Source organism: Quercus suber, unplaced genomic scaffold, assembly GCF_002906115.3.
Source record: "Quercus suber isolate HL8 unplaced genomic scaffold, Cork oak 2.0 scaffold_392, whole genome shotgun sequence".
Lineage (NCBI taxonomy): Eukaryota > Viridiplantae > Streptophyta > Magnoliopsida > Fagales > Fagaceae > Quercus > Quercus suber.
This window is the reverse complement of record NW_027069844.1, coordinates 580,203-597,182: the sequence shown is the minus strand read 5'-3', so window position 1 is coordinate 597,182 and position 16,980 is coordinate 580,203. Positions and strand designations below refer to the sequence as shown.

Here is a 16,980-nt window from a genome sequence, read left to right as displayed (position 1 = left end):
TGTAAATGACAATGAGAGAAAAATATAACTTTATTCAAAGTAAAAAACTAAACACTTTGACACAAAAATAGTACTTTCAATTTGACTCTATAGAAAGTACTTTACATTATGTTTTGCTCACCATAATTATGGGGGAAAAAAAGATTTTCAAGTCATACTTTGTTCATGTTATATTAACTATATCAACTCCAAAACATATCGTAATTCATAATTAGCTTCAATTTATTTTTATTTTTAAATTTTTATTCTTATAATTAAAATTAGCAAATTAACTAGAAAAAATAAATGATATACTTTCTAATCCCAAAGTTATAGCATTTTTTAGTAAAAAAAAAAACATAATCATTAATAATGATCGATTCAAAATTTTCATTTTTTTTCAAAGTAATTTTAGAGAGAGAGAGAGAGAGAGAGAGAGAGATGAGTTGGTAGTACTTCTTTAGGTAATTGACGCTTTTTATATGGTAGTACAACTAAAGTTTAGATATTTAAAAACTAAAAAGTTTTTTTTTTTTTTTCTTTTGGTTTAAGAGGGACCGTACGAATGAGCTAGTTGGTTATTAATATTTGTTTTAGGTATCTTCAGAACAATTTAATTCTTGAGGGGGAGTTACAAGTTACAACAAGTTTTGGAAGTGTGAACTTCAAATTTTAACTATATACCCTAATAACTAACCCTATATGTATAAAAGGTCTAACTATAGAGTATAGATACTAAAACATTCAGTGGGCTTTCACAAAAAGAGGCCTGGTCTCCAAGTATGTAGTATAAATACTAACAAATTAGCTTTTATAGCCATTGATGGGTTGGACTTTAGTTTTTGGGCTTAGAAATAGATGGCCGAAGGCTACTCTACATAAATGTTGGGCAGCTCCTCCTACCCATTAAGTAAGCCATAAAATAAAATGGTCTGGAAAAGAGTAGAAATCCCTTTTTCTTTTTTCTTTTTTTCTTTTTTTTTTAAGTATTAATTAGTCTCATCATCTACATGAAGAATGGATGTAGGTGTATATTTTTAATATTATTTTCTGTGGCTCACCATTTTGCTAAAACAATCCGTGTATAAGAATCAAGAATGCTACTAATACTGTATAACAATTTTTTTTTAGATCGCTTTATTGATTAACGATATTTTATCGATTCAAGTCAAGAGTTTTGTAATTTAATTGTTTGAGATTTTTTAATATTTTCATTACATTCAGGATTCAAATTTTCTTTTACCTAAGTATCAATTAGCTAACAAAACAAATTTTTTTTTTTTTTTTTTTTTATCAAGATCGTTCTCTGTATGGCCTTTTTTTTTTTTTTTTTTTTTTTTTTAAGAGGGACCGTACGAATGAGCTAGTTGGTTATTAATATTTGTTTTAGGTATCTTCAGAACAATTTAATTCTTGAGGGGGAGTTACAAGTTACAACAAGTTTTGGAAGTGTGAACTTCAAATTTTAACTATATACCCTATATGTATAAAAGGTCTAACTATAGAGTATAGATACTAAAACATTGAGTGGGCTTTCAGCCTGGTCTCCAAGTATATAGTATAAATACTAACAAATTAGCTTTTATAGCCATTGATTGGGTTGGACTTTAGTTTTTGGGCTTAGAAATAGATGGCCGAAGTCTACTCTACATAAATGTTGGGCAGCTCCTCCTACCTATCAAGTAAGCCATAAAATAAAATGGTCTGGAAAAGAGTAGAAATCCCTTTTTCTTTTTTTAAAGTATTAATTAGTCTCATCATCTACATGAAGAATGGATGTAGGTGTATATTTTTAATATTATTTTCTGTGGCTCACCATTTAGCTAAAACAATCCGTGTATAAGAATCAAGAATGTTACTAATACTGTATAACAATTTTTTTTTAGATCGCTTTATTGATTAATGATATTTTATCGATTCAAGTCAAGAGTTTTGTAATTTAATTATTTGACATTTTTTAATATTTTCATTACATTCAGGATTCAAATTTTCTTTTACCTAAGTATCAATTAGCTAACAAAACCAAAAAAAAAAAAAAAATTTATCAAGATCGTTCTTTGTATGGCCTTTTTATTTGGAAAAGAAAAGTCCAACAAGTACAATAAATTGTAGCAAAAACTGCTCATAGAAACCTTTATTTTTTTCAACTTATGAGCCTTCCAACAAATGTGACTCCTGTCAAAAAAAAAAAAAAAATGTGACTCCTAAATTAGATTTACATATACCGGCACATGCTCATATTAAGGACAAAATTTAGATACAATACTCTAGATGCTATTCTTTAGGTTCCCCTCTTAAGATTTAGCCATGTAATTATTTAATTAAAAAATACACTTCCATCATATGAAAAAAAATCCACATATCAGAATCTTAAAAAGAGAATCTAAAGAACATTACCTAAGTGTTGTACCTAAATCTTGCTCCCCATATTAATGTAGTAATTATTTCTTTGTTTTCCGTCAACTCCTCTAGCTTGTAACTTCTTCTTAGCATAGTCTTTTTAATTAATAACGTGGATAAAATACATTATTAACTACTTACATTAATGATACATTACGGCAGGCCCTAAAAATAATACACCACCATGTAGATAATAGTGATTGAATCAAATATATCATTGAGAGAAGGGATAATAAATTTAATAATTGATTTAGTCTAATCACTCTAATATTCTTCATTTTTCTTTTCTTTTTTCCTTGGAACTTCAATCCATTTGAAAAATAACGTTTGTAGTTTTTTTTTTTATTATTCTTTTGGTGGAGAAAGGGATCATTTTTTTTTTTTTAATTTAAAAAAGCTCCAACTTATTCACTAGTGGATCATTTTGGCTTGGAGGGCTGCGGAGAGGTTTTTACGCCGAGTTCTTCAGTTTTCCTTTTCGATAACATATCACAATGTTATCTTAGGTTTGCTATCCTTTTCCTTACTGCCCTTTATACATTTGCCTTGCTCTTATATGTTCATCCATGCTATTGTTGAATGTTTTAATTATTTAATTTGCTAATCACGTATATTCTTTATTAAGTGTGTTAAGTATAAAATTAATCAAGCCGCAATTAAAAATCGGGGTCTAAACAAGCTGTTGTCATTAGATTATCGAACTTTCAGTTATGAAAATGTATGTATTCATTAAGATGCTTAAAACTTATCCAACCAGTGATAACAAGGGTCAAGTCTTTATAAAGGTTGCATTTAAGCAGCTCAATTTTACCGTTAATAATGTAAACTTTGTTCATAAGAGCATCCACATTAGTGGATGTAAACCTTTGCAAAATACGAAAAGTAACAAATTTTATACATTTTGCCCAAAAATCTTTCACATCATTCCTTCTAAAATTGTGTATATTTACACATCTGCTATATTAACCGTGTAAATATACACCATTACAATATTTTATTTTATTTTCTCTCTCACCGGTCAGGGCTCTCACTTCTTCCTTATTTCACTCTCTTTGACTCTCCATTTCCCTCTCTTCATCTAAAGAGCATAGCTAATCAACCATCCACCCACCACCTCAACCCATCACCACCCCACCACCACCATTACAATACATAATAATCCAACCAAAAATCAATGGAAAATCAAACCAAAAATCAACACAAAATCGAACACAAAATCAATAAAAAAAATCAAACCAAAAGTCATGCCGAAGCCAGTGTCACCGGTGCCATGGAAGCTTAGGTGGAGTGTTCGTTGCTGCCATAAGAGAGTGAAGATTTGGACCACTATTTGTGGCAGTGTTGCAGTTGATCTTTGCTGCCACTGGTGATGGCATGGCAAAGGTTTTGGGACTTTTGGCCTTGGACGGAGCTCAAGGTGTGCTCTAGCTATGGCTGATTGTGAGAGAAAAAGAGTTTTAGAGTTAGAGAGGAGAAGGTTGGGCCATGGAGAAGAGAGAGTGTTGTTCTGAAAAATGAGAAAAATAGAGAGAAAGAGAGACATTGTGTGGTGGATATTGTGGGTAGTGGGCAATGGGTAGCTGGGTAAGTTAAATAATAAAAAATTATTATTTAAAGAAAGAGACGAGTTCAAATTATATCTGGTGTAATTCTTATAAACTTACACCTTTTTACACCCTAGATTTCTAAAAAATCTAATGGTTAAAAAAATCTCATTAAATGTTATTTTTTTTTTCACCTTATTACCTAATTAATACTAGCATTCTCTCTCTCTCTCTCTCTCTTTCTCTCTTTCCTTATTTATTGCTTTCCACCATATAATATTTTCTTCAACACAATTTAACAAAAAAAATTAAAAAATAATCTCTTATTTATTGCTTTCCACCTTATCACTTTTTTTTTTTAACTAAAGCTTTATATTTTTTAATGCACAACATTCATAAAGTTACATAAAGAATTCTCAAAATCCTAAAATAAAATAATCTTATTATTACTAAACGTGTTAATGAATGCCAAAGGCTTAAAGATTATGATCAATAAGCAATAAAATCAGATATACCATCTGACGGACATGCAATTGTTTGAGAATAAAGTCAGACAATTGAACAGTATTTTTAACATACTTCAAAAATTTATAACTGTCAACTTCTTTCATGTTAGTGTTGAGATTATGTGATATCAACCACTTAAAAGTAGGTCAATTATAAATATATAATTATGGGATTATTTTTCAATGTTTTTTGTTAGATTGTGTTGAAGAAAATATTATATGGTGGAAAGCAATAAATAAGGTGAGAGAGAAAGAGAGAGAGAATGCTACTATTAATTAGGTAATAAGGTGGAAAACAATAGTATTTAATGAGGTTTTTTTAACCGTATGATCTACAGTGTAAAAAATGTGTAAGTTTATAAGAGTTACATCAGGTGTAACTTGAACCCATCTCTTAAAGAAAACATAATGTATTGTAGATGATCAGATGTGAGAGTTTTTGTGAATTGTTCGTGTAAAATAAAAAAAAAAAAAGTAGGTTCTTAGTGTAAAATAGACAGAAAATTTTAGACACACTGATGTGGATGCTCTAAGAAANTTTTTTTTTTTTTTTATTCTTTTGGTGGAGAAAGGGATAATTTTTTTTTTTTTTTTTTTTATATTTAAAAAAGATCTAGTACTTCAAATATTATGTGATGTTATTGTTTTTTTTTTTTTTTGAGAAGGTGGTGATGTTATTGTTAAGTTATGATTTTTCACATGAGTAAAACTTAGGTACAGTACTTAGATATTGTTCCTTAGGTGCCCCTTTTAAGATTCTACCATGTAGATTTTTTCTCGTGGAATAGAATAATATCTCTTTCTCTCTTTCCTTATTTATTGCTTTCCACCATATAATATTTTCTTCAACACAATTTAACAAAAAAAATTAAAAAATAATCTCTTATTTATTGCTTTCCACCTTATCACTTTTTTTTTTTAACTAAAGCTTTATATTTTTTAATGCACAACATTCATAAAGTTACATAAAGAATTCTCAAAATCCTAAAATAAAATAATCTTATTATTACTAAACGTGTTAATGAATGCCAAAGGCTTAAAGATTATGATCAATAAGCAATAAAATCAGATATACCATCTGACGGACATGCAATTGTTTGAGAATAAAGTCAGACAATTGAACAGTATTTTTAACATACTTCAAAAATTTATAACTGTCAACTTCTTTCATGTTAGTGTTGAGATTATGTGATATCAACCACTTAAAAGTAGGTCAATTATAAATATATAATTATGGGATTATTTTTCAATGTTTTTTGTTAGATTGTGTTGAAGAAAATATTATATGGTGGAAAGCAATAAATAAGGTGAGAGAGAAAGAGAGAGAGAATGCTACTATTAATTAGGTAATAAGGTGGAAAACAATAGTATTTAATGAGGTTTTTTTAACCGTATGATCTACAGTGTAAAAAATGTGTAAGTTTATAAGAGTTACATCAGGTGTAACTTGAACCCATCTCTTAAAGAAAACATAATGTATTGTAGATGATCAGATGTGAGAGTTTTTGTGAATTGTTCGTGTAAAATAAAAAAAAAAAAAGTAGGTTCTTAGTGTAAAATAGACAGAAAATTTTAGACACACTGATGTGGATGCTCTAAGAAAAGGTGGATAGCTACCCCTATATACTAAAGACTAAAGTGAATGTATCCTATTTCTAACATTGGATGGCCTTTTAGGCCCTCTTTAATGTCCATTAAACTTGTTTTGTTTAGTGTTCTGTAAATGGATTTTTTAAATATAATTTTTAGGGTAAATTGCAAATTACATCTTTAAAGTTTGGGATATTTGAATTTTACACCTTAAAATTTCAAAATTTAGATTTTATCACTTGAAGTTTGGGGTGTTTGGATTTTACACCCTGACGTTTCAAAATTTAGATTTTATCCCTTAAAGTTTGGGGGTGTTTAGATTTTATATCTCCAAATTCTGAAACTTTAGAGTATAAAATTTAAATACTCTCAAACTTTAAGGAGTGAAATCCAAACACTCTTAAACTAAATGAAACAATGATCACACCATGTTGTTGGTGTAAAATTAAGCCCTTGAGTGCTTGACAATTAGAGCCAAAAATTGGGCATGGTTTTGTATTTTTGAACCAGTAGAAAATTGTCAATACTTGCTAATTGTGTCCAAATTGTCAAAGCAAACAGGGGAAACTTTTATTTATTTATCAAGCCTTCTTTTACGGGATTGTGAATCTGTGCCCAAAAATTTGGACAAAAATGCCTACGTTTACATGCCTTCCTCGTTGTTTTCTATTTTTTTTTAATTGGATATAATTTTCGTTTTAATAACATTGGCGTGATTGCTTTTATTTTTATTTTTTTAATTGGGCTAGCTGAATTTTTTTAATAAGGGCAAATAAATTACATTTTTTATCCTCTTATTTTTTTCTTCAATTAAATAAAAGAGTTTGCGCAACTGGTAAAAAATTTTATAATTGAGTAAGAGATTTAAGGTTCAATTCTTGCTTACATAAAAAACTGATATTTCTATTTTACTCACTAACTTTTTCATCATCCTACCAAATGTACCCTTAGGATTTTGAATGCTCAATTTTTCTCTTTTTTTTTTTTTTTATTCGAATATTCTTAGGTTTCATTTTTATATAAAAAAGATTTAAAAAAAAATAATGGAAAGGAATGAGGCCCCAGCCTGTAGGTGGGTAGGAAACTAGGAATATTTAGGATCCTTCCCAATCAAAACAAGCAATAATCAGCTGGCCCAAGCCTCTCTTTAACATTGAACTGCTCTATTTTAATTAGTTTCTAATAAAAAAGTTGTAAAAAAAAATGTATATGTAAAAGAATTGGTGAAATTTTTTGTTTAGTTGAAAATGAAATTTTATTAGTTTCTCGATCGACAAAAAAAAAAAAAAAAGTTTAGCACGAGCAAATTACTTGCAATTAAGTTTCATTTCATGCAATGTGTACTAAATTAATGGATTTTGTTAATGGATATTCTAAGTACATTCGTTTAGGACATTCTTTTAGAAACTTTTTGTAGGGGCCACAAGTTTTAGGCCCAAGCCCAAAAATGTAAAGGGGTATAGGCTCCGTGAGCTTAGTACAATAAATTTGTTGAAAATAGGTTAGATGACTAGGCTCTAATGAGTTGGACAATGGCTAGAATGGGTTTGAAAGATAATCAAGCAAAAATAAGAAGGATTGATCCAAATAAATTCCCTCTCAGCACGATCTGAGGAGGTAAGTTCTAATATAAATCAACTGAACAGATTACTAATACAATTTTGATTACTACAGTCTTTTCTCTCTCTCTTTCTTGATCCCCGTTTCCTCAAGGGTTCCCTGTGTTATATATCCCCCCTTGATTGATCTTGGCCCTATATTTGTTCATCATCTAGGCTATTACTTGAGTGCTTGTTCTATCGGACACCCTCTCTGGCTTTCTGTGAGTTGGGATAGCCTAGACAGCACTATTCAGGGATATTCTCCACATAAATGCAACTAGAAAATTAGTTGTAGAGCATTCAATGCGGTGGCAGTAGTTTTTCCTTAAATACCTTTGGGCCTCCATCCCTCTTATACATTTATAATACATGTCCCTATTAGTAGAACCTCCTGGAAGACCGCTCTGATCGACAGGATATACCTTTGATCTGTGCCTTATTCATTCGAGGAGATACTCCCCTTGGATCACCTTCCCCAGCCTTTTTGCTTTCATCTGACTCATGGGATTCTGAGTTTAACACCATCACTACTTTTTATCCATCCTCGGATCAACCAACGTCCTCGACGAAGGCCCAATATACAAATTTGGGCCCTTACCCCTACACTTTTTATGAGAAAAGAAAAAAATAACTGATTTTTTTGACAGTTTTTAATATTTTCTATAAAAATTGTATTAAAAATTTCTTAAAATGATTCATTAACAAATAACTTAAGGGCAACTATTAAAAGGGCCTTAAATTAATAAGTGATTTAAAAACAATACAAGCCTTTCTGAAGTAGTAATTTTGTTAGTTTTAGTAATATTATTTTTCCTTAATAACTTTTAGTTTAAAATTCTGAATAAAGTCTCATTAATTTGTGACATTTCTTAAAGACAGTCCTTTCACAATTATCTTAATTTTTTCATTTTTTGTAAAAATCACTTTTTTGCCTTCTAATTATGTGATTAGAGTGAATTAAGGTTTTATGGGCGTTTTCCTAGCTACCCTATGATTTCTTTTTACTATAGAAATACATTGTAGCCTCCAAGAAAATTCAATTATCAGATTAATACAAAATCATACTTTAGGTCTATTGTCTCTCTGTTGGATTCTAAAAACCTATCATTTTATGGATTCAAGAAATCCCTCGTAAATTCGAGGTTTCAATTAAAAGTTAACATATTTAATTTCTTTTCTTTTAGAAAGTAACAGATTTTTTTCTTTTTCTTTTATGTAGCTTCTATGACATTAATAAGCCATGACGAAATCTCTGGAGGGTCTCACAGAAAGCAATTGTCCAATTAATGTGGAACGTATCACCATGAGCTCAAGTTATTATTATTATTATTTTCTTCTTCATAATTAGAGCATTCACATTGGCAAATGTCACCCTATTCTATTTTACCATCTCAAAAAGTTACTTTATCATTTATATCATATCATTTTACCACATGCCCAACATCCCAACTTTTATTTTCTTATTCTACTCATTAAAATAATATATCTACCCAATAAAATAATATATCCCAAAACATATCTATTCTCTCCCATATCTCTCCTCTCTCTAATTTTTAACTCTTTTCCTCTATCTCTCTTCCACTGAAATCACCACCACCTCCACCGTCCAAAAAGGCTACAAAACTCAAACAAACCACCCCTGCTTCACTGCCCATCACCCACCACCGCCAAAACAAAACCCATAAATGACCAACAAAAACCTAGCAAAATTAGACCTGTAAATGAACAACTCGCACCATAAATGAACAAAACCCATAAACTGATCTTTGCACCGATCTCTACACCCAACGCCCAACACCGATCTCCACATCCCACACCTAACGCTGATCACCATGCTCAACGGCGATCTCTATGCCCAACGCCAATCACCACGCCCAACACTGATCTCCACACCACTCCCAATGCCAATCTTCACACCACACCAATCTTTGCACCAAACCCCAAACGCCGATCTCCACGCCACCACAGTGACCTGCAATAAGAGAGAGAAGAGAAATAATGAGTGGGTGGTGGCTTGCCATGGCCGATGACAGTGGGTCAGGCCATGGTGTGGTAGCTATAGGGGTTTTAAGTCTGAAGAGAGGAGAGCAGAATGAGAGAGAGAAGGAAGATACAGAAAAGAAAAGAAATAATGAGAGAAAGAGGAGAGAGAAAGTTTGTTGGAGTTTTTTATAAAAAGTATGAGAGAGAAAATTAAAAAATAATTTTTAAAAATACCATTGTGCTACAGTAGCATCTTATTATAAGATGCTACTATAACACAATTGTAAAAATTTATACAATTCCGAATGTTTACAAGTCCAAATGCTGGGTGATTTTTGGCTCTAATGCTAAATAATCCTTACATTTCCCATTTGGCAGTAATGCTCTTACACTTACCTCTAGGGTGAGCTCGACATTGTTTGCTGCAGATTAATAACTCTAAGGGTATGTTTGGTAGACTATAATAGGCACTGTAATATAGTAGTTATTCTTATGATTTGACTATTCAGTAGTTTGGTTATATTTTTATTATAAGGGATAGTCATTCCTTGTGAATAATTATTCTTTAAAATGAGGAATAACTATTCATCTCTAAAAGGGATGTAATAGCTATTCTTTAGTAGGTGTATTAATTTCTAAAATTAATATATTTCTAAATAAACAAACTTTCCATATGCACATAACAATTATGAAAATAAAAAATCATAAAATGCTTTCATTCCATTGTTTTCAGAGTTTTGTTATTGTGTTTGTCACCAAACAAATGAATAGTAATAAGCATTACATTACAGTATTTTGTATACCTTGTAATATCTATTCTTATTCCTATGTAATTACCATTACAATCTACCAAACATGCCCTAAGACAATAGAAAGCACAAAAAAAAAAAAAAATAAATAAATAAATCAATTGACGGAGATCTCATGTACACTAAAAATCATATTAGATTTGCTTGCATGTTTGTGTGTTTGTGTATAGCGTGTGTGTCTAGACTCAAAGTTTATTCACTTACAAAATGTTTGTCTCTTCAGGCTTTTAACTATACTTACAATGCAAACACAATTAAAAGAGGGTCAATTGTAGACAATTCATTTTATACCTGTTAATAACCTTTGGTCCATGGCTCCAACGATTAGCTTGACATATGTTAACCAAGGGTAATTAAAGAGTTTACAATAGTTTAGAAGTAATCACAACTCAAAAGTGCTCAAATTGTTTTAAAACGATATTGAAAAATGAATTTTGCTTACTGTTTTAACTGTAAATTTTGGCCCACAAAGTATTTTTGAGTGAGATTTATTTTATTGGAAAGTAGACGTCCTAGGCTTAGATTAGAATATAAAGTTTGCATGATTTAGATTTAATATTGAGTGAGTTATGACCATTTAAAGTTGGACCAAAATTGCTTTTCAAAAAAAAAAAAAAAAGTTGGACCAAAATTGCAATCGAATTTAGGGTTTTAGGAAGCATACGTATGCAGCCTCGTTCCTAGACATCCAGAACTTAAGTTTTGGGCCCCCAAAACAAAATTCTTTGATGTGGGCCGGCCATAGACCCTTAGGAACATCCAAAGACCTCTACAAATCCCCAAAAACCTTAATTTTAACGTATAAATACTCACTTTATGTATCTAATCCAAATCCTAGCTAAAGAGAGTTTATTTTTTGCCTCCTTCTTTAAAACCCTAGTCCATATTTTCTAAACATACCACGACACATTTGCACGTTTTTCTAAGTATTCAAAACCTCTCTCTAGTAGTTTTCTAGTGCAGAAATTAGTTTCTAACATTGTTATCAAAACATTTTTCAAAACCTTTTGTTCTTGAGTTGTGATTATCCTAAACTATTGTGTTCTTTAATTCCTTTGTTTGCTCAATCTAATCTTTGTGTTGTAGGCACTGAGGGGTCGGTTAAGAACTTCAAACTTGTGATCCTAAGCAGTGTGTGTTTTTCCGTTGAATTCATCTATTGCTTACTATGATTCACATGAGTTCTTGATATAGTTTTCTTAATTGTCATTTTTTTTATTTGTTTTTTTTAATCCTTTTGGTTTGTGTTAATCTGATTTTAGCTTGTTTATAATTTGTTCTTAGTGCTTTTGTGACTTTATTTAGTTTTTATGTTATATTAACATGTTCTTTGTTTTGATGTTAGTTTGATTATTCACATGTGTTTTATTTTATTGTTGTTATATTTATTTGATACATGTTAATCTAACCATGATGCAATTATTTATTCATCCTAGTGTTTATCTTGTTAATCTTTTTGATTTAAACTCAAATATGCATATAATTCAATAAAATGTGATTTTTACAATTTTTGTGTTGAGGATGCATACGCATATCAAGTATGTGCGAGAATATTTTCGAACATCCGTACACATGGTTAAATATGCGTACGAACCCTGAACCCAAATTTGGGCAAAAATATTTTTTTTACTTATTGAGTTAGTTGTTTTTCACATGTTATTTGATTCTGTATGACTCTATTTATGTTAACTTTTTTTATTTATTTGTTTTCCATATTTTCTTTTGTCAATCTTGCAATATTTTTTTGATATTTTTTTTCTTGAGTGTTTTATTTAATTATTATTATTTTCATATTAATAGTATCAGTTTGATTTGGTTTTAATGTGTTTCCTATATATTGTGATATGATATTTTATTTTCTTAAGTGCATAATATATGTTTAAGTTAAAGATCAAAGTCTTTTAATAAATTCTTTAATTAAACTAGCCTCTGAGCATGCGCTCACGCACATGCTCAGAGGATCTTCTATTTTTTTGAAAAAATGTTAATAATTTGCATTCATTATAATTTGGAATTACTACATTTTTCAATCACAAAAAAACCTAGGCGTGTGATGAAAAATTATTTCACCTGTAAATGCATAATACTCATCACACCCTTAGGTTTTTTGTGATTGAAAAATGTAGTAATTCCAAATTATAATAAATGCAAATTATTAACTTTTTTCCAAAAAAATAAAAGATACTCTAAGCACGCGCGTGAGCGTGTGCTCAGAGGCTGGTAATATATAACAAAGATATATGTTAGCACCATTCATATGCATATATCACATAAAATTATAATCTGTATTCACTGAGGTTAGGGATATTTATTTTGATGTAAAGACTATTAAATCACAAAATAAAACATTCAAAAACTTATATGAATCCTTGATATTCAACTACATAAGTTCATTACATAGATGAATGAGTTGTTATGTGCATTATTGTCGAAGCACCTATATCCATTTTAAACCACCCCATCAACCAAAATATAGAAGAAAGAAGAGGAAGATGTGTCTTTAATTGTCTTTGAGAATTTGGCAGAGCAAATCCAAATCACCCTTCTTAATTTACCCAATCAACCTGTAAATAATTAAAAAGTGAGTTACTAATAATATGGTTTTGGTTGCTAGAAAAAAAAAAAAAAAAAGAATCCTCAACAATTAATGAATAATAAATATTTCAAATTTCCATTCATTTTCCAAGGTTCTCAGTCACCTAAAAACAACATAAATCCAAATTTCCAAAAAATAAAAAGAGAGTATTTTAATGCAATAAAAAAAAAAGTAAAGAAGATATTAAATATTAGAAACAAATTTAGTGAAGTTTTGAATGAAAAAAAAAAAGAAAAAAAAAAAGAAAAGAAAATAGTTGAAAAATATGTGAAGGGAGTTTTTCATTTCAGTCCTATTGAATCCTAGAGCTGACTTTTTGTTTGATTTTTTTTTTCTACAACAGCATAAACTTTTATTAAATTAAAGAAATTGTTTAAATTGACATAGGATTTTCACTTTTAAAAAATCCATTCTTATTTATGTTTAACCAACAAATATTTTTTGAAAGTACATTTTTATGGATAAAAAACAAAGTATTAAAACCCTTCAAGCACAAATTTGAACCATTTTCACCCTATATAGAATCATAGATAGGAAAATTACCAATCCATTAAAGCTACAAAATTTGAAAACGAAAATTCAAACTATACCTTGTTTGCTTGTCTTACTGTTTGTTCTCAAACTTGGGTTGCTTCAAAAGGTTCCTTTACACCTACAAACTCACAAAAGAAAAGAAAATGAAAATGAAAACCAAATAATTTATGGATTAGAAAGCGACAATGTTTTTTTTTTTTTTTTTTTTTTTTTGTGTGTGTATATAGAAGTTCTAATCTGTAGTAAAAGGGATTTTTTTTTTTTTTTTTTGGTAATTGAGAAAGTGGAAAACGTGATAAATTTAATCTGTTGTAAAAAGGGGAAAAAATTTTTTGGTTGGTAATTGAAAGGTGCAAAACATTGTTGACACTTGACATAATAAAATCAGTTTTTAAGAGTAAAACATGGGTCCATTAGAGTAAAACATTTGATAATTCATATCCATTTTCCTATTTTAAAAATAAATAAATAAATAAAGGTAATAGTTGCTTTGAAGAGTGTTTTTATTTTATAGACAATATTTTAGTGTAAATTAGACATATATTTTTACCAAATTATTATTTAATTTTACCTTTACTTAAACTTAGGAGTCTAAGAATATTTTAAAACAAAAAAAAATTCAGTCAAAAAAAAAAAAAAAAGAAGTCTACTTAAATTTTGTCTCTTTTCTTTTATCTATTTTTTTTTCTTTATTTATTGGGGATCAAATCAACCCCACTTTCTACTCCACATCCAAAAGAAAGAAGTAATCCAAATCCAAATCAGTATCACCAGCTCCCAAGTGGTGGACCCCATCCAAAATGCAGAGAGGAAAAGTCATCCCACCACCAACTCTCTCACGTCTCATCCACCAAACCCCCGTAGGCCCCACAATTCGGCTTAACATCGTTAGGTGAAATCCAATGAAACTCAAACTCAAATAAACCCACCCCCCAAACCAACCTCTTCAAAACCAACGTTTTATCATATCCACTCACCACCACCACAACACACACCTTCCCAATTCAGATACTCACCGTTTCTCTCCACGTCTCTCACCCCCAACACCACCACCATGCCACCCGAAACGCCCTCAAACTTCTGGGGCGACATGCCCGAAGAAGAGTACTACACCTCCCAAGGCGTCAAGAACACCCAATCCTACTTCGAAACGCCGAACGGCCAACTCTTCACCCAGTCCTTCTTACCGTTGAATCAAACAGTCAAAGCCACAGTCTACATGACCCACGGCTACGGCTCCGACACTGGCTGGCTCTTCCAGAAAATCTGCATCAACTTCGCCACCTGGGGCTACGCCGTCTTCGCCGCCGATCTCCTCGGCCACGGCAGATCCGACGGCCTCCGCTGCTACCTAGGTGACATGGAGAAAATCGCCGGCAGCTCCCTATCTTTCTTCCTCTACATCCGCAGCAGCGAGCCGTACAAACTCCTCCCAGCTTTCCTCTTCGGCGAGTCCATGGGCGGAGCTACGGCTATGCTCATGTACTTCCAATCTCCGCCGGACGCGTGGACGGGCCTGATTTTCTCGGCCCCGCTCTTCGTCATGCCGGAAAACATGAAACCTAGTAAGGTGAGGCTCTTCATGTACGGAATGCTGTTTGGGATCGCCGACACGTGGGCAGCCATGCCCGACAACAAGATGGTCGGGAAGGCGATTAAGGATCCGGAGAAGTTGAAGATTATAGCTTCGAATCCGAGGAGGTACACTGGGAAACCAAGAGTTGGGACGATGAGAGAGCTGGCTAGGGTGTGCCAGTACATACAGGACAACTTCGAGAAAGTCACGGCGCCATTTTTGACTGTACATGGTACCTCGGATGGGGTCACGTGCCCCACGTCGTCGAAGCTGTTGTACGAGAAGGCGGCGAGTGAGGATAAGAGTTTGAAGCTGTATGATGGGATGTACCATTCGTTGATTCAAGGGGAGCCCGATGAGAATGCGAACCTTGTGTTGAAGGATATGAGGGAGTGGATTGATGAGAGAGTTGAGAGGTATGGGTCCAAAAATCTTTGATCAAATATTTGCCACTTTGTAATTTTATTTCTTTTATCTTTCCTTTTTTGGGTTTTTAAAAAAAAAAAATTAAAAAGTTAAAAGTGTTAAAGGGGTGGAGCAGATTGTGGATTTAAAAAAAATCAGTGGTTGGATCAAAAATGTAATAATGATCATGGATTACTACTAGACTTACAGTGTTGTTGTGTTGAATGTTTATACAAACTTGATTGCGTGTTTGTGGGGGATTTTCCTTTTTTAAAACCTGTCAAAACACAATTAGAACAATCCCGAACTAACAGCTAAACACACACTTTAATTACACTTTCTCGTCAAACTCAAATATATTACTTAACTCAGAGTATCATACAACAGGACCTATAACTTGTAGTAGTAGTAAAGCGGGGGCTTTAAGCAATGAAAAAGAGCTACACTCAAGCGCTGTGAGACAATGCCCACTTTATTTCTTTTTGAAAAACAAACTAACAGTTAAATACACACTAGTTGTCATGGCTTTTGTCCGGAGTTTGATATAAGAAGATAATTCACCTATGATTTTGATGTGTGTAATGCTTTTGCACTCAAACAAATTTAGTTGTCATTTGAAAAAATAAGAGTGTTTGTGTTACATTAGTCTATGCTGCTATATATTTGAATTTAATTGAAAAACATAATGTAATAATTAAGTAAATGTATATAAGGAGTTCCTTAGATGTTGTACCAATAATTCTTCAATTAAATTAAATTCAGTCACATGGTTCCCCATTGAATAATTACCTAATTATGTTTAAGTAAACCAAATAAAATGTTTTATTTTTTACTAATACTAGATCAAAGAGATATATACTTAATGTTGTTGTTCTTGATGCAAACCAATAATGATACGAAAATAGTTGCCATATGGAGATCTTTATGGGCTTTTCAATAACTTTTCATCACACATCTAACTAAGAAAATAGTTGCCATAGTAGATTATCCTAGCACAAATTTAAATTGATTTTGTAATATTGTTGTTTCATGTCTAAACCTATGTTTAACTACTCTCTCAGAATTTATCACTCATTCAATGTAATAGATATAATTGTTTGGTTTGATGGTTTCAAAAAAAATTTCTTAGATTGTTTCACGGGATTAATTGTTCTGTTTTATGGATCTCGTAAAGTATTTGAATTAAATAATAAAATTTGGTGATATTTATGTGTATATGAGCTTGGCTATTAAAGTATTTCTTTTGTATAAGAAAACAAATTAAATTATATTAACATCAAATTAGAGGATTTGAGGGATAAAAGATCAAAGACAATTACTATGGTAAAATACCAGGTTGTAACTCATGCGGATGCACGAAAAAATTCAACAATAGTGATGATGAGTTGATCATCTCAGTTTTTATGCAAATTGATCATTTCAATTAGATTCAATTTAGTTGTTAAGAACCACCAAAA

At 31.2% G+C, this 16,980-nt stretch overlaps 1 protein-coding gene across 1 annotated transcript; it reads left to right on the top strand.

The window, feature by feature from the left end:
* The first annotated feature begins 14,456 nt into the window (after positions 1–14,456).
* LOC112013058 (caffeoylshikimate esterase) lies at positions 14,457–15,774 on the top strand. The gene has a single exon (XM_024045450.2). The coding sequence runs from the start codon at positions 14,597–14,599 to the stop codon at positions 15,554–15,556; it is 960 nt and encodes a 319-aa protein (XP_023901218.1). The 5' UTR covers positions 14,457–14,596; the 3' UTR covers positions 15,557–15,774.
* The last annotated feature ends 1,206 nt before the right edge of the window (positions 15,775–16,980 follow it).

Bases quoted from the DNA above. Each gene is read 5' to 3' on its own strand.
- LOC112013058 (XM_024045450.2), top strand. From the start codon at position 14,597: ATGCCACCCGAAACGCCCTCAAACTTCTGGGGCGACATGCCCGAAGAA.